This window comes from Anolis sagrei, chromosome 4 (genome assembly GCF_037176765.1).
Source record: "Anolis sagrei isolate rAnoSag1 chromosome 4, rAnoSag1.mat, whole genome shotgun sequence".
Classification (NCBI taxonomy): Eukaryota; Metazoa; Chordata; class Lepidosauria; order Squamata; family Dactyloidae; genus Anolis; species Anolis sagrei.
This window is the reverse complement of record NC_090024.1, coordinates 113234462-113261085: the sequence shown is the minus strand read 5'-3', so window position 1 is coordinate 113261085 and position 26624 is coordinate 113234462. Positions and strand designations below refer to the sequence as shown.

At 40.5% G+C, this 26624-nt stretch overlaps 1 protein-coding gene across 1 annotated transcript; it reads right to left on the bottom strand.

Moving 5' to 3' along the window:
• Positions 1–152: 152 nt before the first annotated feature.
• LOC132774437 (coagulation factor XIII B chain) lies at positions 153–25586 on the bottom strand. The gene is made up of 11 exons (XM_060774555.2): positions 25458–25586; positions 21702–21902; positions 17276–17461; positions 14775–14951; positions 13423–13599; positions 12764–12943; positions 10900–11133; positions 7859–8065; positions 3499–3681; positions 2223–2433; positions 153–377 (listed from the first exon to the last, which is right to left on the bottom strand). The coding sequence occupies exons 1-11, from the start codon at positions 25519–25521 to the stop codon at positions 374–376; spliced, it is 1824 nt and encodes a 607-aa protein (XP_060630538.2). The 5' UTR covers positions 25522–25586; the 3' UTR covers positions 153–373.
• Between the last annotated feature and the right edge of the window lie 1038 nt (positions 25587–26624).

Below are 26624 nucleotides of genomic sequence, written 5' to 3'. Positions count from 1 at the left end.
TGTTCACATGAATCCATACCCACAGAATTGGAAAAATGGGATTAGCTGGATTTTTTTTTTTGTAATGTTGAGTGTCAGCTGATATGTCTCCTTACTAAATACCTTTGCTAATGAAGACTAATATAAATTTCACAAATCTGCCATTTAGGAAATGTAAGGCAACAAAATGTCCCCTTTATTACAGCAAATAGACGGTGAGTTTGTACTTTCAAAAGAATATTCAAATGATGTTTTAAATTGAGGTGTTCAGCTATCCCAGACATCTTGGTTGACCAAAGTACCCTGTGACAGTCAATACCCGAGCCAAAATTCATATTGGCAACCATCTTGCAATTGAAAGAGTCATCCAGGCATCATTTTCTCCATAGTTTTATCACCTAAAAATAGCAAAATACATCAAATGTCATCCTAAGAAAAGACAATCCAGACAAACAGACATTACTTCCAAAACTTAAGTTTGAGTACAAAGATGAACCGCACCATTCAGCTATCCCTCCATGAGATGGGGGGGGGGCACGCGGGAGCACCATGAGCCACCCCACACGCTTTCACTTTTGCTGGTGAAATGACACGGCTCAAAAGGGCCATGTGACAAGGTTGTAAGTTTTGAATCTTATAGCCAGTTCCAACTGGAGTAAACCCATAGAATCAATTGGATGTTACTATGCGTTGATAATGCATAATTCAACAATTGATACACAGGCTTTATTCTCATTAAAACTGACCAATAATTTAGGGTATTTTAAAGTGTTTTCTTATAAAAATTCACTTCTTAAGGCCCCATTTGCACTACACAATTATAGTCCTACGCTTCCTTTTTAATTGCAATGACAGAATTCTATGGAATCCTGGGAAATATAGTTTGGTGAGACACTAGAGGAGAGCTCATGTTGAAACTTGTAAACATGTGTGTGTGTGTGCACATGTTTGCAAACACACTAGCTTGCCTTCAAGTCACCTGTTGACTTATGGCAGCTCCATGAATTTCATAGGAATGCTCAGGTATAATTTTGCCACTTCCTTCCTCTAAATAATCATCATCATCATCTGGGACTTCCGAATTCAGATGGACAGAGTTTTGGAGCACAATACTCCTGACCTCACGATTGTGTTAAAAAACAAAGTATGTATTATCGATGTTGTAATCCCAGGTGACAGAAGGATTGAAGAGAAACAACTGGAAAAGCTGACACGATATGAGGATTTAAAAATCGAACTGCAAAGACTCTGGCACAAGCCAGTCAAGGTGGTCCCAGTGGTGATCGGCACACTGGGTGCAGTGCCTAAAGACCCCAGCCTGCACTTAAACACAATCAGCACTGGCAAAATTACCATCTGCCAGCTGCAAAAGGCCATCTTACTGGGATCTGCACGCATTACTTGCCCATACATCACTCAGTCTTAGACACTTGGGAAGTGTCCGACGTGTGATCCAATACAACAGCCAGCAAAGTGATCTAATAATAATAATAATAATAATAATAATAATAATAATAATAGCATTCCAATGACAAATAATACATGCCTTCAAGCAACTACAGGCTGTGTTGTATTATACCAACAGAGCTGACCCTGCTAAATTTCCAAGATTGGTGTTTTTTGAGTCTATAGGGTGTTAAACACCTACTCAAGAATGTAAATCCCAGAATTTCATAGGCCTCTGCAATCAGGTCCATAGCCAGGATTTCGATTCAGGGGGGGCTGAGTTTGTTTCCGGGGCGGGGACTGAGTCTGAGTGAAAGAGGGTCTACCCTAGCAAACCTTTGGTATCGTTACCTCAATACCCCAATGTATATGGGATATATTGAGTATGGTGATCAGATCATGATATGAATAAACATAACAGTTTAAATAATGCACCAGTAAGGCCTTTTCGCGAACCACCATGAGAATTTGGGGGGGGGGGGGCTGAAGCCCCTCAAGCCCCCCCCCCCCCCCCCGGGCTACATGCCTGTCTGCAATGGCTATAATTGGGAGATGTAAAAGGGCCTTTAGATGCAAACCCATGTTAATCTAGATGTGTATCTGAAGTGGTATAAACAGTGCCCCCCTGCAGTCAATGTCTGAATTGCTTCCATACTACAGATACAAGGGATGGGCTAAAAAGCATACCATTATAATGATTTGCTCATCAGTTACATTGTTAGTGAAACTTTAGTAACATGAAAGTATGATGTCTCTGAAGTTACTTTCCATTCTTTGCAAATGATTTACTACATTACCCTCTTATTCCAATGCAATGTGGATACAGCAGTTGCCCATTCTGACACTTTACTCTGAAATCAGCTTCTGAAGTTGATGGTGATCTCAAGTGGAAACGTTTGCATATAAACTCAACAAATTCTCCATGCAGAAAATAAGGCCTGTTGTCAAAACTCCATCTCAGATCCAAATTATGGTTTGCCATCTCTTCATTTGATAAGGTACATGGTTCTTAAAAAATAAATGAAATGTTATTATTGCTGATAATAGCATTCAATTTAGCAGTAAACCTCCCTAATGCTAATATCTTTAAAGAGGATACAATTAATATATTACAATCATCGATCATTTACAGGTTCAGTTTCATTACATGGTTAGACGAAAGATTGCTGATTGGTTGCAAACGATAATAATACTTATACAATATGTTCTGTCACGCGCTGGGCCTGTAATAGCTGTACTTTTCTATAGGACGTATACTTAAGCCCAGCGGGAAGCCAGGGGCGCCTCAAAGAGAGGTTCTCAGGGATTTTCCTGAAGTGATGGTCTTTAGAGTCTTTCATGATACAACAAAATCTTTATTATGGAACAAACAACACTTCAAGGGCTTTCTTAGTCTAGTCCTCAATGGACTGGTACCTGACTTTGATTAACTGAACTTTCTTTGTAGGAAAAACCCTTTTTAACCTCTCCCAGGCTGATTTCTATCTATGCCTCATCGGTGTGAGTCCTACTACCGATTCCAAATGCGTCTGGGTATCGAGTAGACCTACCAGCCGAGGCTTGAAGATATTTCAGCTGGAGTTCCGTGGATCTGTAGTGCTGTACACTGTAGTGCCTTCGAGAATTCTTAGAAAACTTCAGGGCTGTTTCCCTCTGATGCTGTGAGGCTGAGAGGCTGTGAGCTCTCAGCCAGAGCTTTTGGGACCTTTTCCCTGGAATTTCTGTTTCTGTATCCCCGGATGTTCTTTTTTCCTGGATGCTCTTAAGAAAGGAAGCTTTTCTACGGGACGAGCTGGTCTACATCCTATAACTTAGCTACCTTGTGTGAAACTGCCCAAAATGGCTCCTTTCCTTCCCAGAAGCCTGAACAAGGGGCGGAACCAAAGCTTAATTAAGATGGACAGGAGGCCTACCTTATAACTGCAAACTTTAACAGAAAGAAATAAAGTTGGAGCTCCTGGTACAGCCGTACCAGCACACCATGTAATTAGATAATGGCCTGAATTAGAAAACGCAATGAACCACATTAGCACTGATAGTTCTTTAACAAAACTTAACAACACTAGATAATACCTATGCAACTGGGTGGAGTAGTCCACTGGCCTCTTGAACAGAACACTGTTCTTGACCCTTGCAAAAAATGATATTCATGGCAATTGTATTCTACTGAAGAACCTGGGATATAGTTCGTTGTTGGTAAGCCTATCACAACTCCATTTTCTATGGAAGGAGGAGAGCCACAGTTTTCATTTTTGCCTACAGAAAAGGTAAAAATACAATAAAAAGAGATGAGATGAAATTATCTTAGATTCATAGAGTCATAGAAACACAGAGTTGGAAGAGTCCATAAGGGCCATCCAGTTCAGCCCCCTACTTTACAGGAATGCACCATCAAAACACTTACAACAGGTGGCCATCCAGCTTCTGTTTAAGACCCTCCAAAGAAGGAGACTCTGCCACACTACCAAACAGCTCTTACAATGGGGAAATTCTTCCTAACGTTTAGGTAAAATTGCAATTTCTTTAGTTTGGATTCATTACTCCATAAATGTACCAATGAATCCCACTGTGTGTTATTTTGTAAGCTGCCCCGAGTCCCTATGGGAGTCAGTGGTGGGGTATAAATAAAGATTATTATTATTATTATTATTATTATTATTATTATTATTAGTTTCATGAGTAACAGAAAACTAGCTGGCTATATCTTCAATATGACATCTTTTCATGCATGACCTCTTCACACTGGCCATATTGTGGCAAATCTGGTGACTGCTGTGGGGGGGGGGGGGTATGGGGAACCCATACGTTGGTGAGCCTCACCCCACTTATTAGCAGGGCAATTCCATGGAGAGAAGCATTGACCATCCGGCTTTTCCCATCAACCCAAGGCAACAGGGGAAGCCTTCCATGCTTTTAGATAGGATGATGATGATAATGATAATGGTAATGATAATAATAATAATACTTTATTTGTACCCCACTACCATCTCCCCAAGGTACTCGGTGTGACTTACATGAGGCCGAGCCCACAATACAACAACAAAAACAATAGCAATAGTAATACAAACAATAAATACACTCATAAACAGAACATTATGAACATTAACAATAACACAGCGACATTTAAAAACCTATGGCAGGGCCAATGTACTAACTAAAAATTTAAAAAAATAATGCTGGGCGTGACCAGGTGACATATACACAGGGTAGAAATTTTGGAGAGGGAAAGAGCATGTAGACAATTCTAGATCACTAAAAAGTGCATTTAGGGGCATATTGCTGGGAGTTTCCTTATTCTGGGAAGGCACACTGGAACAACCACGTTTTCAGGCTTCTCCTAAAGACTGATGATGCTTGTGGGAGAGCCACGTCATCACGCAGGGGAAGAATCAGCAGCATGCTCCACTTTGCCTCCCCTTTAAGCATGGGGACCTACCGGAAGTAGTAGTGTGTTGTGTAATGGCAGCCGGCGGGCTCCATACTTAAAGGGGAGGCAAAGTGGATCATTCCACCGATTCTCTACATCATTTATATTATATATCTCTACAAATTTATATTAGCAATTAGGACTATGCAAAAGAAAAGTCATTTATATCTCATTTGTCATAGTATTTCATAAGATTCATACATACAAAGCGATATTAAGAAATGTCAGGAGTGCCGATGCAAAAAATGTAAGAATCAAAACCCTTCACCTATGACTTTTTATGACAGTTCAGTAAACCTTGTAAATCTCCCAAATTCAGTTTCATTTTCAGCACGAACAGCAAACTGTACCAGTGGTGTGAAGCCAAAGAGGCTGTTCCTCTTTAAATTAAGCTTGCTGTTGCCATTGGGAGGGCAAGTGAGCTGGGAGGGAGACTGAGAATTCTGGGAAATGTAGTTTGGGAAGGTGAGAACCCCTGTGGCCTAAACTACATTCCCCAGAATTTCGCTCATATCAGAAAGCTCCAATGGAGTAAGGGAGAGCTATTCTCCATCCGTAGCAGCAGAGTTCCAATAAATTATTGAATCTGCAAAGATTGCTAGGAAATCTGTGCTGACTGGGAGGAAAATCCCTAAATTTAAGTTCTGTGATATATGTCAGGGGTCCTCAAACTACCTCCCGGGGGGCGGATATGACCCTCCAAGGTCGTTTACCCGGCCCTCACTCAGGGTCAAGCTAAATCTGAAATGACTTGAAAGCACACAACAACAACAACAATCCTATCTCATCAGCCAAAAGCAGGCCCAGACTTCCCATTGAAATACTAATAAGTTTATATTTGTTAAAATTGTTCTTCATTTTAATTATTGTATTGTTTTTAAGTGTTTTTGCATTACAAATAAGATATGTGCAGTGTGCATAGGAATTCAGTCATTTTTTTTTCAAATTATAATCGGGCCTTCAACAGTTTGAGGGACTGTGATTTGGCTCTCTGTTTAAAAAGTTTGAGGACCGCTGATATATGTTGTGTGTTATATAGAAACATTGAAAGGAGATAGCAGTTGTGGCTTTTTTTTTAAAAAAAAAGTTTTTTTCAAAAATTTTAAAATTCCCAAAAATTAGGAGATATGCGAATCTTTCTGAAACTTGGGGGGAATTATACCCTGGTTACCTTGTGTCCTTGTAGACAAAATCAAGCAGATAACTTCTGTAGTTTTTTTAAAAAAATGTTGTTTGTAAACATTTTAAAAAGTATGCAAAAATCAGTGGATGAGTGAAGCATTCTGAAAGATGAAGGGGTGAAGTAACGGTACATTTGCCCGGCTTAGTTTTATTGTGTCATGGTGTGCTGTTTTTACTGTTTACTGTTATTGCTTTAATGTTTTTGATTTGCTTTTGGTTTATATGTAATTGTTATATTGTTGTTTTATTGTGGCCTTCTGTTCTACCATCTCAAAGAACAGAAGGCCACAGCTCTCCGAAGCTCTAGGTGCACTTACTGCCTATTACAGGGAAAACCAACTGATCCCTAATCCATCTAAAAGACAGACATGTGCCTTTCACCTTAAGAACAGACAAGCATCCCAAGCTCTGAGGATCACCTGGGAAGGAATCCCACTGTAGCATTGCAGCACACCCAAATACCTGGGAGTCACTTTGGACCGTGCTCTGACCTACAAGAAGCACTGCCTGAACATCAAACAAAAAGTGGGCGCTAGAAACAACGACATACAAAAGCTGACTGGCACAACCTGGGGATCACAACCAGACACAGTGAAGACATCTGCCCTTGCGCTATGCTACTCTGCTGCTGAGTATGCATGCCCAGTGTGGAACACATCTCACCACACTAAAACAGTAGATGTGGCTCTTAATGAGACATGCCGCATTATCACAGGGTGTCTGCGCCCCACACCACTGGAGAAATTACATTGCTTAGCCGGTATTGCACCACCTGACATCCGCCGGGAAGTAGCAGCCAATAGTGAAAGGACCAAGGCAGAGACATCTCCAGCTCATCCCCTGTTTGGGTATCAGCCAGCACGTCAACGACTTAAATCAAGACATAGTTTTCTTAGATCTACAGAGCCACTCGCTGGAACACCCCAGCAAGCGAGAGTCCAAAAGTGGCAGGCCCAAACCCAGCACCTCAATTCATGGGTGATACCAGATGAGAGACTCCCCCCTGGGCACACAGAGGACTGGGCGACTTGGAAGGCGCTGAACAGACTGCGCTCTGGCACCACGAGATGCAGAGCCAATCTTAAGAAATGGGGCTACAGGGTGGAATCCTCGGCATGCGAGTGCGGAGAAGAACAAACCACTGACCACCTGCTGCAACGCACCCTGAGCCCTGCCACATGCACAATGGAGGACCTTTTTGCGGCAACCCCAGAGGCACTCCAAGTGGCCAGATACTGGTCAAAGGACATTTAACCAAATACCAAATTTGCAAAACCTGTGCGTTTTTTTTCTTTTTTTTTTCCTTTTCTTTTTAATCTCTGTGTTTGTTTTGCTCTGTTAGAATTGTAATACAATGGTTGCTGATGACACGATAAATAAATAAATAAATTGTGGCCTTGGCCTTTGTAAGCCGCATCGAGTCCTTCGGGAGATGCTAGCAAAGTACAAATAAAGATGATAATAATAATAATAATAATAATAATAATAATAATAATAATAATAGTGATAAATGTGTTCTACAGTTATAGCAAGTTTAATGCTGATATCTTTAACAATAAGGAAGAAAGGAGCCCATAAAGTTTCCCCATTGGAACAATTACTTAATGAAAAAGTAATGAAAAAATGTTATATTGTTATAGTTACTATTTGGACCCCTTATGATATTTTAGAAATGATTTGCCACCACCTCTAATTTAGCAACATTTTTTTCATTGATCGCGCAGGCCTATTAGCTATACTAAACATTATCTGACCAATATATTAAGAGTTAACTCTTCTAATTGTAGAACTCCACTGAAACGTCTGACGAACAGAATATTTTACCTTTCAAAATACACTCAGGATACTTCAGTTCTCCATCTTTGCACTGTACCATCAACTGGGATTCCCTGGTTCTTAAGGGAAGAACATATCCTGGTTTACACATGAATTCAATAATATTACCATGTAAGAAATACAGTTCTCCTTCCAACCTCCATTTCATTTCTATATTGTAATTGCCAAAGGTTTCATCATTAATCAAACATGGTTCTGAAAAAGAAAGATCAATAATTAAGTAATGGAGTGGCTTGAACTATGACTCTATGGACTATGGACTATGACTATGGCCACAGTTTGAATTGCCACTCAGTCATTGAAACTCACTGAATGACCTTGGGCAAATCACACTCTTGTAGCCTTACAGGAATACAATGGAAAAACTCTTTGGAATAAATCTTGCCAAGAAAACTCCATGATAGATTTGCCTTAGGGACGCCAATGATTTGAAGCTATTTTAAGGCACTCAACAACAACTTTTCATTCTGTGCTGCCATAAGTGTATTGTATTGTATGCAACATTATTTACATGTCGAAACAAAGCATGTTGTTCATCAATACTGCTCTGAGAACTGCTACATAGGATAACAAGGGGCTACAATGACTCATGGCCCTTAACCTTCCCACATTAGTTTTTTGTAAATATATATAAAATAGACACACACACATACTAGGGCTGGGCGGTTTCGTTTCGTTAATTCGTAATTCGTTAATAATTCGTTATTTTTTTCAATTACAAAACGATAACGAACCATTCTGGAGCAATTTTTTTAAAAAACGAATTTTTAAACACGTTTTGTAAATGCTTCGTATTTCGTTATTGTATTTGTTTCGTTATTGTTCTGAGGTCGTTTCGTTATTATTTCCGCATGTCTGGGGCAAGTTTTTTGTTTAATTAGTGAAAAAAAATTATAATATCACACCAACAGTCAACAACAGAGGGAGAGGGAAGCTTCAGAAGTTTTTGGAGGTTTTTTAGCGTATTTCGCGATCGCGTCCGCCATTAACGAATCGATTCGTTATTGTTTCGGAAATCGATTCGTTAATGTTTTGTAATTTTTTTCACATTTACGAAATTTCGTAAATACCGAACTTTTTTAAGGGAAAATTTTGTAATTATTTTAAATATCGAAACAAAAAAAACCCCAAATACAAATCGATTTTAGAAACAAATTTTTCCGTTGTTACCCAGGCCTAACACATACATAGAAACATACAATCTTCAAAATTCAGCAGTCAAAATACAAGTATTTTTTCCCTATCCCACCACCACCACATCCCCTCCCCTGACCCAGGAACAGTTTACTACTCTTGCTATACTTATTACAATTGTTCAGTCATGAAGATAGTATTATTTAACTCGGTCAAGGGTGAGGGCTTCCCAGTTCTCAGTGTCTATGCCAGAGTTTTTAAGGTTGGCTTTGAGCCCATCTTTAAATCTCTTTTCCTGTCCACCAACATTCTGTTTTTCCGTTCTCAAGTTTGGAGTAGAGCAACTGCTTTGGGAGACGGTGGTCGGGCATCCGGACTACGTGGCCGGTCCAGCGGAGTTGATGGCGGAGGACCATCGCTTCAATGCTGGTGGTCTTTGCTTCTTCCAGCACACTGACGTTTGTCTGTTTGCAGGATTTTCCGGAGGCAGCGCTGATGGAATCGTTCCAGGAATTGCATGTGACGCCTGTAGACAGTCCACTTCTCACAGGCATAGAGCAGGGTTGGGAGGACAATAGCTCTATAAACAAGCACCTTGGTATCCCTATGGATGTCCCGGTCCTCAAACACTCTCTGCTTCATTCGGAAAAATGCTGCGCTCGCAGAGATCAGGTGGTGTTGTATTTCGGTGTCGATGTTGACTTTGGTGAAGAGGTGGCTAATGTTTCTAATGTTACACCATTAAGCTGTATCACTGGCATTGGAGAAGGGTTGGCTGGTGTCTGCGGAAACAGCACCTTAGTTTTTTCAATGTTCAATGACAGGCCGAGCTTCTCGTATGCTTCTGCAAAGGTGTTTAGAGTGGCTTGTAGATCTTCTTCTGAATGCGCACAGATGACGTTGTCATCAGCATACTGGAGTTCTATAACAGATGTTGTTGTAACCTTGGTTTTGGCTTTCAGTCTGCTGAGGTTGAATAGCTTGCCATCTGTCCGATAGATGATTTCCACTCCGATGGAAAGCTTCCCATCACATTGAGCGGAGTAACTGCTTTAACAGTTGACGCTCACTATACTTAGTGGGCTTCAAAAAAACAGCAGTGGACAATGATATCCATAAACCTGCGTATGATAATTTACTGCAAAATTTAAAATGTATTGTCGAAGGCTTTCATGGCTGGAATCTCTAGGTTCTTGTAGGTTTTTTCGGGCTATAGGGCCATGTTCTAGAGGCATTTCTCCTGATGTTTCGCCTGCATCTATGGCAAGCATCCTCAGAGGTAGTGAGGTCTGTTCCAACAGACCTCACTACCTCTGAGGATGCTTGCCATAGATGCAGGCGAAACGTCAGGAGAAATGCCTCTAAAACATGGCCCTATAGCCCGAAAAAACCTACAAGAACCTAAATTTAAAATGGTTGCTAATAGTTTAAACAGAATTGCAATATATCTCATCTGAATGGAGAAGACGGTTACGAGATGTCCTATGTGATTGCTGAATCTACTAGATGCACAAGTTCAAATTCCTGATCATTGTTGTTCATCTTTGAATGAGGACTTAATCTCCTGATTTCTGGCAACCCTTCAGTTACAGCACCATCTCCTCCTAAAAGGGGATCTGATGTTTTAATTTTTTCTAAAGCCTCATCTGCATTAACCATTTAATGCAGTTCGAAGTTAACTTCAGACTGAAGTAGCCAGGCAACAATCTGCCACAAGAGTTTATGAAAGAAAGCTCTTAATGTGCATCAGTGATTCGTGGTTTGTGTAGTTATGCTTGAGCCTCAAACTGGTTCCAAGATTTCCTATCTAATCACCTGCACAGTGAAACCCCTTTCTTCATTACTCACTTGAAACTGTACTAAAAGGACAGTGTAGATGGGCACCTAAGACTTACTTAAACAAATTGGAGGGTTTGTCCAACTTCCCTGAATGCAGTGAACTGTATTAGGTCCTTTCATCAGATGCAATTGGAAACAACTGTATTCCACTAAGGAACCACTTCTGTAGCTCGTCAACATTGGATCAACTGTGTTAGTTATGACACTGTTTTCAACCATAGGAGGGGAACTGCAGCTCCCATCATTTGCAAGATTGTGACGACCATCCATACTTGCTGTCCTGTCCACCTCTGAGGGGAAGAAAGAAAAACAAACATTATCTAGTGATATTCATGTTATTTTATCACGTAATCATATAAATGCTACTGACCAGTTGAGTGCTTTTTTGCATTTTTACGCATCATTCCTTTATTTTGGGAAATGCATTAAGAATAAATCTTATAAGATTCTGCAAAATTGCTGGGATAATTTCAGTTTCACTACCATAAATTTCCTGGATACAAATGAAGCTAATGAAGATAGTTCCTACTGTCTTTCTCCGTTTGCTGGAAAATATAAAGTTCTCATATTAAAGAAATAGTGGTACTTGAGTGATTTGATTTTTCTAAATTCTAATATTAGGGTGGACCACTTCCTTAAATGGATAGGGGCTACAATGAACTACATTATCTACAATAAAATGCATCCACAGAGGTTTTCCCACCATCAAATGCAAAGATACAGAATTGGGGACAATGCCTGGCTTGAGAGCAGTATGTGTGAAAGATCTTGGAGTCCTTGTGGACAAGAAGTTAAACATGAGCCAACAATGTGATTGGCAAAAAAAGCCAATGGGATTTTGGTCTGCATCAATAGGAGTCTAGTGTCTAGATCCAGGGAAGTTATGCTACCCCTCTATTCTGCCTTGGTCAGACCACATATGGAATACTGTGCCCAATTCTGGGCACCACAATTGAAGGAAGATCTTGACAAGCTGGAATGTGTCCAGAGGAGGGCAACTAAAATGATCAAGGGTCTGAAGAACAAGCCCTATGAGGAGAGGCTTAAAGAGCTGGGCATGTTTAGCCTGAAGAAAAGAAGGCTGAGAGGAGACATGATAGCCATGTATAAGTATATGAGAGGACGTCATATGGAGGGGTGAACAAGCTTGTTTTCTGCTGCCCTGGAGACTAGGACTCGAAACACTGGCTTCAAATTACAAGAAAGGGGATTCCATCTGAACATTAGGAAGAACTTCCTGACTGTGAGAGCTGTTCAGCAGTGGAACTCTCTGCCCCAGAGTGTGATGGAGGCTTCTTCTTTGGAGGATTTTAAACAGAGGCTAGAGGACCTCACTACATCTGAGGATGCTTGCCATAGATGCAGGCGAAACGTCAGGAGAAAATGCCTCTAGACCATGGCCGTATAGCCTGGAAAAACCTACAACAACCCAGTATTTACATTGTCCTTTAGACCCACTTTTGGGGTCAATGTTTTAGTTTTCCCAAATAACATTTATTAAATATTTCTGAATAAAATTAAAAATAAAATTCATACTAAAAGAGCGATGGTTGGGGAAAGAGGGGAAGGGAAGGAAGTAAAGTAATTTGGGGTTAATAAATTTGTTATTGGATATGTCAAAAAGAAAGAACAAAGAAGGTAAGGTTTATTGGGGTATGAGGAGTTCTTTTACAAAGTTATTAATAAAACTAAATCTTCTCTATTCCTTTAATACACATTCCATAAATATTGAAGATTCTAACCATTTTAAATTTAGGTCTATTCTTTTTGACTAAAATTTATTTTGCTTAAACATATACAGTAGCTCTTGGCCATTTAAATGCATCGAAATGTGCGTTCCAATCGTAATTTTGAAAGAAAATCCATACCAAATTGAAATATGCCACCTTTTAATCTCAGATGTGTTATTAGGTAACTGACCACTACATTTGGGTGGTGAAGTCCACTTGCCATCCTCACACCGAATTTCTGCAGCTCCTCTCATTTCAAATGGTTGCTCACACTCCAAATGCAGTATATCTCCATGGTGGTAGGTTCTTAAATTGTCTAATAATTTCACATTAGGTGGTTGAGGTGGAGGAGGACACTTATTCCTTATTTCTGGTAAAAAAGAAAGAGGAGAAGCACGTTCTGGTTGGTTGTGTGATCTTTATCATACAATCATTTGGAAATTGATTTGGAAAGGAGCCCCCGGTGGCGCAGTGGGTTAAAGCCCTGTGCCGGCAAGACTGAAGACCGACAGGTCGCAGGTTCGAATCCGGGGAGAGGCGGATGAGCTCCCTCTATCAGCTCCAGCTCTTCATGCAAAGGGGACATGAGAGAAGCCTCCCAAAAGGATTTTAAAAACATCAAATCATCCGGGCATCCCCTGGGCAACGTCCTTGCAGGCGGCCAATTCTCTCACACCAGAAGCGACTTGCAGTTTCTCAAGTCACTCCTGACACGACAAATAAAATAATTTGGAAATTATTCACTAATTTACAGTAACTTGATGAAATCGGTTTGGGATTATTGGGAAGAGAGAGAAATTCTAGTGAAACCTCCCAGTCTTGGCTTCATAATGACTGCAAAGGAATTACCTTCGCATACTGGAGGTTGTGGGTACCAGCCAAAGTAATAGCACTGAATTAATTCTGCTCCTTTTAAATAATAGCCTTCCACGCAGAAAAATTGAACAACATCTCCTTCTTCATATCTCCCTTTCCTGGGATGAAGTCTTATGTGCTGTATAGGATTTACAAATGAACATCCCAATTCTGAAAAGGAATGTGACGCAAGCATAAGAAACAATGAAGTGTTCTATATATATATATATATATATATATATATATATATATATATATATATATTAGGCTTGGTTGATCAAGAAAAAAATGGTTCTAAACTCGTTTTGTATATAGGGGGTGCTGGCGGTTCGATTTTGAAATTATTTCCGAAATTTTCTTGAAAAAAGATCGGAAATACCAGGAAATACGAATTGTTTCTTTTGTTTCATTAATGGAAGGTGCACCTCTCTCCCTCCAGAACCATTAAAATCTCAGTTTCCCTTCCTTCCCTTGCCACGAGCTTCCATGCAGAAGGGAGAGGTGGGCATGGCCAAGCACAGCTCTCCTTGGAGGCCTCACCCCCAGCATTTACGATTCACTGGCGGAAGTCGTAAGGAAGATGGCGGACACAACTTCGATATGGCAAAAACACTTCCGGGTTGCCAAAACGCGTCAATATCGCTTCAAAAGGTAATTTATTTACGATTTCATTACAATTTAAGAAACTTACGACTTGGATCAACCAACCCTAATATATATATTAGGCCTGGGTAACAACGGAAAAATTTGTTTCTAAAATCGATTTGTATTTGGGGGGTTTTTTTGTTTCGATATTTAAAATAATTACAAAATTTTCCTTTTAAAAAGTTCGATATTTACGAAATTTCGTAAATGGTAAAAAATTAACGAATCGATTTCCGAAACAATAACGAATAGATTCGTTAATGGCGGACGCGACCGCAAAATACGCTAAAAAACCTCCAAAACCTTCTGAAGCTTCCCTCTCCCTCTGTTGTTGACTGTTGGTGTGATATTATAATTTTTTTTCACTAATTAAACCATAAAACTGGCCCAGACATGCGGAAATAATAACGAAACGACCTCAAAACAATAACAAAACGAATACAATATCGAAATACGAAGCATTTACAAAACGTTTTTGAAAATTCGTTTTTTTAAATAATTGCTCCAGAATGGTTCGTTATCGTTTTGTAATTGAAAAAATTAACGAATTATTTACGAATTACGAATTAACGAAACAAAACCGCCCAGCCCTAATATATATATTAGGTGGGTAATACAATCTTTGCTTCATTCAACCAAAACAAAGACCAAACAAGACAAGACAGGACAGTCAAAAATGAAAAATGTGTACATCGACCTACTGATACACATGGGAGAATGGGACCAGCCTTGTGGAAGACACTGCACCTCCTCTGTTGAGTTGCCTCCAGTAGTAAGATATCCTTCATCACAGCTGTATTTCAGTTTTTCATTAAGACTAAAATGTCTCTGGACTGTATGGTAGTGTCCATGGAGGAGGTCTGGTGCTGAACAAGTTGCTTTAAAAAAAAGACAGAAGTGGCTGAATGTATTCTGTGAAAGAGAAGATAGTGAGCAAAAGACCCAGGGAGATAAAAAAAATAGCAAACAATTGCATGGGTTGTTGTAGGTTTTTTCGGGCTATATGGCCATGTTCTAGAGGCATTTCTCCTGACGTTTCGTCTGCATCTATGGCAAGCATCCTCAGAGGTAGTGAGGTCTCTTGGAACTAGGAAAAAGGGTTTATATATCTGTGGAATGACCAGGATGAGACAAAGGACTCTTGTCTGCTGGAGCTAGGTGTGAATGTTTCAACTGACCACCTTGATTAGCATTTAATTGCCTGGCAGTGCCTGGAGCAATCTTTTGTTGAGAGGTGATTAGTAGGGCTGGGCAACCACGGAAAAATTTGTTTCTAAACTCGATTCGTTTTTTGGGGGTTTTTGCGTTTCGATATTTAAAAGAATTCAGAAATTTTTCTTTAAAAAAGTTCGATATTTACGAAATTTCGTAAAATTACGAAACGAATACGAAACGAATACGAATCGATTCGTTAATGGCGGACGCGACCGCGCAATATGCTAAAAAACCTCCATATGGGACAGGGGGAACTTCTGAAGCTTCCCTCTCCCTCTGTTGTTGACTGTTGGTGTGATATTTATAAATTTTTTTCACTGATTAAACAAACAACAGCTATAAAACTTGCCCCAGACATGCGGAAATAATAACGAAATGATTTCGAAACGATTTCAAAACAAATACGAAACAAATACGAAGGAATTACTAAACGAATTGAAAAATTCGCTTCGTTTTTAAGATGCTCCTGAATGGTTCGTTATCGCTTCGTAACAAAAAAAAATAACGAATTTTTTTAACAAATTACAAAATTACGAAACGAAACCGCCCAGCCCTAGTGATTAGATGTCCTTGTTTGGTTCCTCTCTTTTGTTTTGCTGTTGTAATTTTAGAGTTTTTAAATACTGGTAGCCAGATTTTGTTCATTTTCATAGCTTCCTCTTTTCTGTTGAAATTGTCCACATGCTTGTGTATTTCAATGGCTTCTCTGTGTAGTCTGACATGGTGGTTGTTGGAGTGATCCAGCATTTCTGTGTTCTCGAATAATATGCTGTGTCGAGACCACAGCAATGCTGGACCACTCTAACAACCACCACTAACCACTAACAATTACACAGAGAAGCCATTGAAATACACAAGCATGTGGACAATAGCCTATTTGTGGAGGCTGGAGGTTGTCTGTGTGAACAGACACCTGTACCACATACAGATTTTCACTTTTATTATGTGTATAGATAGATTTCTTTAATTTGGGGCTTTGCCGTTTACTTTAAATGAAAGACTGATTCTACAATCAATATTACATTGGTAGCTCACTTGATTCTTGGAACTTTTCGGTCATTGGATACATGTTATGGACTTAAATATATAAATACTGTAAATAAATAAATATAAATACTGTAAATAAATTAAATTGGGTTTGTTTACAATACTCATTTATGATTGACCCTTCAGAACCCAGCAGTTGGTACATTTGCATTCTCTTATTCCTGGCTGTAGCACTGATTTTGTTGATGTGCAGTACGCTGCAATGCAGCAGCTCCCTCCTGTGGCAGTTCTGAGATACATAGAAACAAAAAGCTGCCTATTTAATGTGCTGTCAAAGACTTTCATGGCCAGAATCACTAGGTTGCTGTGCTGTATGGCCATGTTCTAGAAGCATTCTCTCCTGACGCTTCAATGTCATCTATGGCATGCATCCTCAGATGTGGAATGTCCAGGGTGGGAAAAAGAACTCTTGTTTGCTTGAGGCAAGTATGAATGTTGTAATTGGCCATCTTGATTAGCATTGAATGGCCTTGCAGCTTCAAAGCCTGGCTGTTTCCTGCCTGGGGGGACCCTTTGTTGGGAGGTGTTAGCTGGCCCTGATTGTTTCATGTCTGGAATTCCCCAGTTTTCTGAGGTGGCCAATTGCAACGTTCACATCTGCCTCCAGCAGACAAGAGTTCTTTCTCCCACCCTGGACATTCCACAGATATATAAACCATATTTTAAAAGCCACAGGACAATATTAGTATTTCCAAGACAAATCAGGAGTTCAAAAGATTTTCTTGGAATTCAGTTTTCAAAACTAGACTTTCCCCCTTCCTGAATACATGCTTTCAGATTGACTACAAATAGCCAAAGTTTGCTGGTCAACACTCTGAAATCTATGGAACTATCTCTTCCAAATAACCAGCAAGTACATTTGAAGTTCCTCAGTACCTGTAAAAACAAAATCACAAATCTTATTCATAATTTTAATGAAGAGTGGTACCTAAAACCATACCAGTTTCTTTAATGCATTGTGGCTGGCTTGACCATCCGTCTTGAAGGCACTGCATAGTTTTATCCTTGCCGCCTTCGGGAGTCCAATAACCCGAATCACAAGTGAACTGCAGGCTCTCCCATATTGCATAGGACAGTTTTGCATCAGAGAAAACACCATTAGTCAAGGGAGGTTTCACACATTTTTCTAATCAATTGCACATATTGAATAAAAAAAGGGAAAATATTATTATCCATTTGCCATTTGCCAACTTAGAATCATAGAATCATAGAGTTGGAAGAGACCTCATGGGCCACCCAGTCCAACCCTCTGCCAAGAAGCAAGAACTTCTTATACAACAGAGACACTCATAGATACGAGGATTGAATGAAAAGTAATGCCTCCACCTATTGAGTTATTTCATAACTCCTCAATAGATGGCAGTACTGGTATGCGGCAGGTACTGGCTTATTCAGTAGACTCTCCTCTACAGTTCCATTTTGGCGGGAAGCCTTAGAATTGAAAGGTTATGTTGTTAAAGTGCGAAGTATGGAATCCTGTGCAGACGGCCGGTCAATGCGACTTAAGCAATGTGCAGTCATTGAATTCTTGACAGCAGAAGGTGTCACCCCAAAGGAGATTCATCAGAGAATGCAAGCTGTTTATGGTGACTGTGTTGATGTGAGTACTGTACATCATTGGGTGAGTGAGTTTAAAGATGTTGAGGTGAGAGCATCTGACTTGCGTGACAAACAAAGAGTTGGACGTCCTGTGACAGAAACCACTGAGTTTCACAAGCAAAAGGTTGACAGATTGATTCAGGACAATCGTCGTATCACTCAAGCATAATTGGCATTTCACAAGAACGTGTTGATCGTATTATTACTTTGCTTGGCTATTGGAAGATCTGTGCACAATGGGTACTCAGGATGCTGACATCTGAAATGAAAGTGCACAGACTTGAAACTTCAGAGACTGGCTCTCACCACCATACGACATCCTCCATACAGTCCAGATTTAGCACCCTCAGACTTCCATCTGTTCCTGATAATGAAAGGAGATCTATGGGGGCATCATTATGCTTCTGATGAAAACGTTGAGAGAACTGTGAGACACTGGTTGCGGAAACAGAGTGTCGACTTCTTCCATGACGGCTTCAGAAAACATGTTCATCTTTGGGAGAAATGTATCCAATTCTCTGGTGATTATGTGGAAAAGTGAATAGTGGTACTTAAAGAGCACATTCTAAGGATTATTTCTGCATTTGATTTATTAAAATATTCCCATCCAAACCCAAGTAACGAAGGTGGAGGCATTACTTTTCATTCAACCCTCGTAGAAGAAACATACCAAGTCATTTATCCAATCCTTTCCCCCAAAGAAGCATTTTACCCATTTGCATGATGATACTGAAATAACTGTACAAATTCTGTCATAAGTTCCAGTTTGCAAGGAAAGCTAGGATACAAATAACATTAAGAACAATAAAAGAACAGTATGCATGGCTTCACAAAATATATAATCTTAAATAGAGGAGAAACCATTTAACAAGGTTTTTGTTCCCAGGTTATAAATGTCATTTCCTAATTGGTTCTATCATAATAACATGGTGAAAGTTTATTAAACTGGCAAAAACTTTGTTTTTGTGGGACATCTCGCAGCACCTCAGGAGGAGAAGGAGGAAGTCCCGCTGCTTCTCCCCACCCCCACCCCAAGCCAGCTAAGAGGAGAAAGGGGACTGAGGAGGAGACTTTGAAAGCACCTGTCTCCTGGCTGTTGCTTACTACATCTGCCTGCCACCTCAGGAGGAGAAGAAATCCTGCTGCTTCTCTCCCCCCCCCCCCCAAGCCAGCTGAGAGGAGAAAGGGGACTGAGGAGGAGTCTTTAAAAACACCTCTTGGCTGTGCTTACTACATCTGCCTGCCACCTCAGGAGGAGAAGGAGGAAATCCTGCTGCTTTTCCCCCCACCCCAAGCCAGCTAAGAGGAAAAAGGGGACCGAGGAGGAGACTTTGAAAGCACCTGTCTCCTGGCTGTTGCTTACTACATCTGCCTGCCACCTCAGGAGGAGAAGGAGGAAATACTGCTGCTTTTCCCCCCACCCCAAGCCAGCTAAGAGGAAAAAGGGGACTGAGGAGGAGACTTTAAAAACACCTGTGTCCTGGCTGTGCTTACTACATCTGCCTGCCACCTCAGGAGGAGAAGGAGGAAACCCTGCTGCTTTTCCCCCCACCCCAAGCCAGCTAAGAGGAAAAGGGGACCGAAGAGGAGACATTAAAAACACCTGTGTCCTGTCTGTGCTTACTACATCTGCCTGCCATCTCAGAAGGAGGAGGAGGAAGTCCTGCTGCTTCTCCCTCCATCCCAAACCAGCTAAGAGGAGAAAGGGAACCAAAGAGGAGACATTAAAAACATCTGTGTCCTGTCTGTGCTTACTACATCTGCCTGCCACCTCAGAAGGAGGAGGAGGAAGTCCTGCTGCTTCTCCCTCCATCCCAAACCAGCTAAGAGGAGAAAGGGGACTGAGGAGGAGACTTTAAAAACACCTGTCTCCTGACTGTGCTTACTACATCTGCCTGCCACCTTAGGAGGAGAAGGAGGAAATACTGCTGCTTTTCCCCCCGCCCCAAGCCAGCTAAGAGGAAAAAGGGGACTGAGGAGAAGACTTTAAAAACACCTGTCTCCTGGCTGTGCTTACTACATCTGCCTGCCACCTCAGGAGGAGGAGGAGGAAGTTCTGCTGCTTCTCCCTCCATCCCAAACCAGCTAAGAGGAGAAAGGGGAATGAGGAGCAGACTTTAAAAACACCTGTCTCCTGGCTATTGCTTACTACATCTGCCTGCCACCTCAGGAGGAGGAGAAATCCTGCTGCTTCTCTTCTCCTCCCGCCTCCAAGCCAGCTAAGAGGTGAAAGGGGGCTGAGGAGGAGTCTTTAAAAACACCTGTCTCCTGGCTGTGCTTACTACATCTGCCTGCCACCTCAGGAGGAGAAGGAGGAAACCCTGCTACTCCCCCCCCCCCCCCCCGCCCCAAGCCAGCTAAGAGGAGAAAACACTTGTCCCCTGGCTGTTGCTTATTGTTTCTGTTGTGGTTTTATATTGTATTTAATATTTTTACATGCATTTTGATATTATGTGTATTGACTTGCTGCCTTGAGTCACCAAAAGGCTGAGAAAGACAATATGCAAATACAGTAAATGAATGAATGAATGAATATCTCATCAAATCTCAACCAATTCAATATAGTTTGTGGCAGTCACAAAAATGACATTTCTGGAGTATAACAACTACCTTCAAAGCAAGTAAGACACAATTAAACAGGAAATAATACTTTCAAACCAGGAACAGATTTTTTTTTCAAATTTTGTCACATAGTATTATGTATGATGAGAGTTGCACTGTATTTGGAAGTTATAAGTTTAACTGAGTTACTTCTTCAGGACCCTAATACACTTCAAAAGTAACTACGTTGCATTTCAAGAGTCACATCACAACAAAGAACAGTTTCTAAAACATACTTTGTTGATGTAATGTTACTTGTTGAAGGGAAGCTTTGAGAAATTTTGACTTTTATTTTGGGGCAGGAGTTTAATGTCATTTTTCATGGTTTATAAATAGATTTTTTTCCATTCAAAAAACAAAGAAAAGTAATAAAAAACAAGGAGCAATATCAAAAGTAACACAGTGACTTATTTTTTTAAACATTGCAGGTTACCTCTCAAGCATAAAAATGGTCCTATCTACACTGCCATATAAAATCCAGATTATATTAGTCCACACTGTCATATAATCCAGTTCAAATCTGATAATCTGGATTTTAAATGGCAGTGTAGATGGAGTCAATGAGGTATCAGAATGAACTACTTTTTGGAAGTAGCCTTTTGCGTTCTGTGTAAACACATGTCCCTTCTTAGTCTTCTTTTTTCTTACTCAAGTGGGATCATTTTAATCTTCAGGTTTTCTATATAACTATTATAGCTGGCTTCTTATTTCATCTGCAGATTTTAATGTGGACAAACAGTTCACATTAGTATCTGCAGATGAAATGAGAAGCCAGCTACAATAGTTAGCTCTCCCTGTACTTATCAAAACTATATATGTAGTTGTTGTGTACACCACTTGCTGGTGCCCACAAATATTATATGCAAATGTTATTATACCCTTTTCTACCAAAAGTACTCTTACATGACTGGGAAACCTGGCTTTGATGTTCTAAATTGCTGTATTACCTGCCAAATTAAGGAAAGTAAAATAGTATGAAAACAACTTGCTCAAAATTTGGTCTCTTACATGGTTTTCATCTGCTCATTTCTGTATGTCTCCAAGGCATTTCCGATCTATGGCAGCCTTAAGGTGACCTTATCATATGAAAGGTACATATTATCTGTGGGTTTCCCTGTATTGTCTTGAATTCTGAAAAATCCTCTTAGACAATAACATGGACTTACTATAGCATTTAGGGACTGGTGTCCAGCCTCTTAATGTGCAGTTTATACTTCCAACTTGACCACCGCTCTCTGTTGCATAACCAGCCAAACATGAATAAGAAAGCTTTTCACCTTGCTTCATCGGAAAGTAATAATTTCTAAAACTGTAATAATATGGAGCAATTCTTCCATTTTCTATGTTGGGCAAGTCACAGAGCTCCTCTAGGGAAAAAAATGAGTTATAGTCAATTAGAAATATTTCTCTAAAATATAAACCCAGTGATACTGCCATGAAAGCCTTCAACAACACATAATCAATAACTATTAGTAAGAGAGAGGATTCCAAAACCTGACTATATTAGAAAAGCAAACAAAAAGAAAACATGACCAGAAGCTGTCACTTAAAAGGTTTGCTAAAATTTCTGTGTTTTCTTGGGAAAGTTTGTGTGGTTTGAATACTACTCCTACGTGTTACTAAAATGCAACCCTTACAGTGTTGAAAACTAACTGGGAAACGTTTTTTTTCCTCTGCAAAATAATTTCCTATACTTGCTCCAGATGTAAATAACATCATATCTGCAATATCATTTTATTTTTAGCAATGGCCAAGCAGTACCCTGAGAAAACTCTATAGAAGAGGCAATCTTTTAACTTTCTTTGTAGATTATCTTATGCATTGTAAACATACCTTTGCATTGTAAACAAACCCTTCACCTACTTCAGTATCTGCTTTGAAAACAAGCTCTGAGGACACACATACTTCGATAAATCCTAAAGGGTGTCAAATTTACATTGAAAGGAGGGATGGGGAAAGAGAAATATGGAAGAATCTGGTATCTTGCGAAGACCGGCCAAAGAGAAATGTTTTTAAAATGTATATTTCTAAGATAGCAATCTTGCTTCAAGGCTACAACCTTTATTTGTTCTTAAGAGATAACATTTCTATTTTCATCCATTAATACTACAAGGTTAAATAGCACATATTAATTTTCTGCAGTATGGGATGATTTGAAATGAAGATGTGTAGCTGGTCAATAGTGTTTTTTCTTGAAATAGTTACATTATCTATATAAATAAAAATGTAATGTTCGTTTGTGATATTAACAGAACTCAAAAACCACTAGACGAATTGACACCAAATTTGGACACAAGACACCTAACAACCCAATGTATGTCCTTCACTCAATTTTTTTATTTTGTCATTTGGGAGTTGTAGTTCTTGGGATTTATAGTTCACCTACAATCAAAGAGCATTCTGAACTCCACCAATGATGGAATTGAAACAAAGGTGACACACAGGACTCCCATGACCAACAGAAAACACTAGAAGGGTTTGGTGGGCATTGACCTTGAGTTTGGAAGTTGTAGTTCACCTACATCCAGAGAGCACTGTCGACTCAAACAATGATGGATCTGGACCAAAATTGGCACAAATATTCCATATGCCCAAAAATGAACCCAGATGGAGTTTGGGGGAAATAGACCTCAACATTTGGGAGTTGTAGTTACTGGGATTTATACTTCACCTACAATCAAAGAGCCTTCTGAACCCCACAAATGACAGAATTGGGGCAAACTTCCCACACAGAACCCCCATGACCAACAGAAAATACTTAAGGCCATCCAGTCCAACTCCCTTCACCAGGGCAAGAAAATCTAATCAAAGCCCTCCTGACAAAGAGGCGGCCCTAGGTAATTTTCAATGGTAAGCAAACAGTATTTTGGCACCCACCCACCCCCCCAACCAATCATTGATATATATTTTCTGTTTGTCGTGGGAGTTCTGTGTGCCATATTTGGTTCAATTCCATCATTGGTGGAGTTCAGAATGCTCTTTGATTGTAGGTGAACTATACATCCCAGTAACTACACTTGCCGCATTTGCTCCCTTGCCTGGCACGCTTTGGGTCCGGAGGCATGCCTGAAGACCCCGGCGTGTGCACCAAAAGTCACCTCTTCTCCTGACTTTCTCCTCCGCCATTGGGACCAAGAGAGAGAGAGACAGAGACAGAGGTGGAGATGCCCACCTTTCCTGAAGGTAGGCGCAAAAACAAAGGAGGGAGCGGAGGTGGGAGATACCTCCAGCTGGAGGGGCTCTTCGGCCCTCTCTCTCTCTCTCTTGGTCCCAATGGCTGAAGAGAAAGTCAGGAGAAGAGGCGACTTTTGGTGTGCACGCTGGGGTCTTCAGACACGCCTCCGGACCCGAAGCGGGCCAGGCGCAGCAGCTCCGCCCCTTGGCCCACCCGCAGATTGGGGAGAGGAGAGGAGGCGGGTGGAGCACCGGGGGATCGGGAAAGGGAGCCGAGCAATGCATGGCAGGGGACAACTAGTAGTTAGATAATTTGTAGTTAGATATATTCAGCTAGGTCATGCATTGAACTGAACTACAAGAGTTAGGGAAGCATTTGTTGCTTAAATGTTGTGTCTAAATGCTCCAAAATAAAGGAAGGAAAAGTAGGAAGACACTGGCTAACCTAGGGCAGAAGCGGCCCTAGGTAATTTTCAACGGTAAGCAAACAGTATTCCCCCCACCGCAAACCAATCACTGATATATATTTTCCGTTCGTCGTGGGAGTTCTGTGTGCCATATTTGGTTCAGTTCCATCATTGGTGGAGTTCAAAATGCTCTTTGATTGTAGGTGAACTATACATCCCAGTAACTACAACTCGCATGTGTCAAGATCTATTTCCCTCCAAGAGCGCCCCTGGGCAACATCAACTATACTGCAAATGCTTACTTTGCGTAATGGGTTGAGCCGCCCCTGCTGGAGGGTTACCCATTTTTCTATTAAACATACAAATCATTAAAAATCCAGAAAACATTATGGGAAATATCCCAATATCAATACCAGAACAAGAGTAATGCGACATCTTTAAGATAGAATTATAATAGCCTGAACGTCATAGATTATGTTCCACTTTGTTGGATGCATTGTATATACCAGGGTCCCCAAACTAAGGCTCAGGGGCCAGATATGGCCCTCCAAGGTCTCGCTCAGGGTCTGAAACAACTTGAAAGCACACGACAACAACAACAACAATCCTATTTCATCTGCCAAAAGCAGGCCCACACTTCCCTTTGAAATACTAATAAGTTCATATTTGCTAAAATTGTTCTTCATTTTAATTATTGTATTGTTTTTAAGTGTTTTTGCACTACAAATAAGATATGTGCCGGAGCCCTCGGTGGCACAGTCGGTTAAACCCCTGTGCCGCCAGGACTGAAGACTGACAGGTCGCAGGTTCGAATCCAGGGAGAGGTGGATGAGCTCCCTCTATCAACTCCAGCTTCTCATGCGGAGACATGAGAGAAGCTTCCCAAAAGGATGATAAAAACATCAAATTATCCGGGTGTCCCCTGGGCAACGTCTTTGCAGACGACCAATTCTCTCACACCAGAAGTGACTTGCAGTTTCTCAAGTTGCCCCTGACATGACCAAAAAAAAAAAAAAAGATATGTGTCGTATGCATAGGAATTTATTCATGTTTATTTCAAATTATAATCTGGCCCTCCAACAGTTTGAGGGATTGTGACCTGGCCCTCTGTTTAAAAAGTTTGAGGACCCCCTGGTATATACATTTCAAGTCTCTTTCTGCAACATATTTACAGAGTTGGATAATGGATCAGGAGACATAAGAAACACGTGAATTACCCAGTAAATATTGAATAAGAGTTAAGATATACTACATATGAGTCAACAACCACTTCAATTAAAACACAAGTTTAGCAAATTTCCAGGCTTTTCGGGTACAGAACAAATCTCAAAATACTTTTACCTTCTGCAAGGATTTCTCCCGAAGCAACATATAAAAATAGAAAAATCCAGCTTTTATATCCCATCCTGCGTGCAGCTTGTATTACACCAACTCTGCTGGTTTACTCAGTTTCAGGAGGAAATTCAGTTAATAATTGACAAGAATGTGCCTTTTGCCTTCTTCCATTGTAGTAACATGTATTCCTTAAATATAATTTCATGTTTTTATTTCTGAGCTCCAGAAAAACACCTAAAATTCTGGAATGCCATTCTAAGTTGCACTAACAGCCACCAAAGCATACGTTAATGCTCATCCATGCAGTAGGTAGGGAGGAAAATCCTGATGCCTTTAGCTGATTGAGTGTCAAGACCCAGAAGCCTCAAGAATGCCAAACACAATATAAAAGGTCCAAACACAAGTTTATTAAACACAAAAAGGCTTTAGAGACACTTGCTTCAGTGTCTCTAGCACAAACTAAATGTCTATAGCAACCGCTACGTGAAAAACTCAACTTAAATATAATCCGGATTATCCCAGAGTATAATCTGGGATAACGAAAATATACAGCAAACTGCTTGTAATTCAAAATGTCCAAAAGGCACCAAAAACAGTGTAGGAGCAAGCAAAATCAGAGTCCAAAGTCAGTCCGTAGTCCAGGCACATCCGAAGTAAGAAGAAGCAGTCCAAAAAGCGTAGTTGTTGTCAAAACACGGTCCGAAGTCAAACAAGGGAGAGTTGTAGTCAGCACTTACGAAGTATCAGTCAGAAGTCACGAAAACACGAAGATCTGTAGTCCAAGGATCCAAGCTCGAGAGTAATGGCAGGGACAAAGATACACACCCGAAAAGACACTTTGCCTTCTGCAAAAACCCATTGAAACCAAACCAACTTATATCCTATAACTCCTCATCAGAGGATGAACTGCTCCCCACGCTTTCATCATCACTTTCAGCTGCCCCATTCCCTGCAGCTGAACACTGCCTCCCATCTCACCACCTTTGCCAGCGTCCACGATTGCCACTCTTCTGCAAAACCCTCAAAGTCATCACTGGAGGTAGGCTGAGTACAGATATCCCTAATTTCCTGTACACAGGTCCAGTCCAAATCACCCTCCTCCTCAATGTCACTCCCAGTCCCATCACTCCCTTCAAAACCCATAAAATCTTCATCTTCTGTTGGAGTGCTAAA

Coding starts and splice junctions, on each gene's coding strand:
- LOC132774437 (XM_060774555.2), bottom strand. CDS start 25,521: ATGGGATATAAAAGCTGGATTTTTCTATTTTTATATGTTGCTTCGGGA. Junction 21,903..25,457: donor GGGAGAAATCCTTGCAGAAG/GTAAAAGTATTT, acceptor TTTTTTCCCTAG/AGGAGCTCTGTGACTTGCCC. Junction 14,952..17,275: donor ACAATGCATTAAAGAAACTG/GTATGGTTTTAG, acceptor TTTTTTTTAAAG/CAACTTGTTCAGCACCAGAC.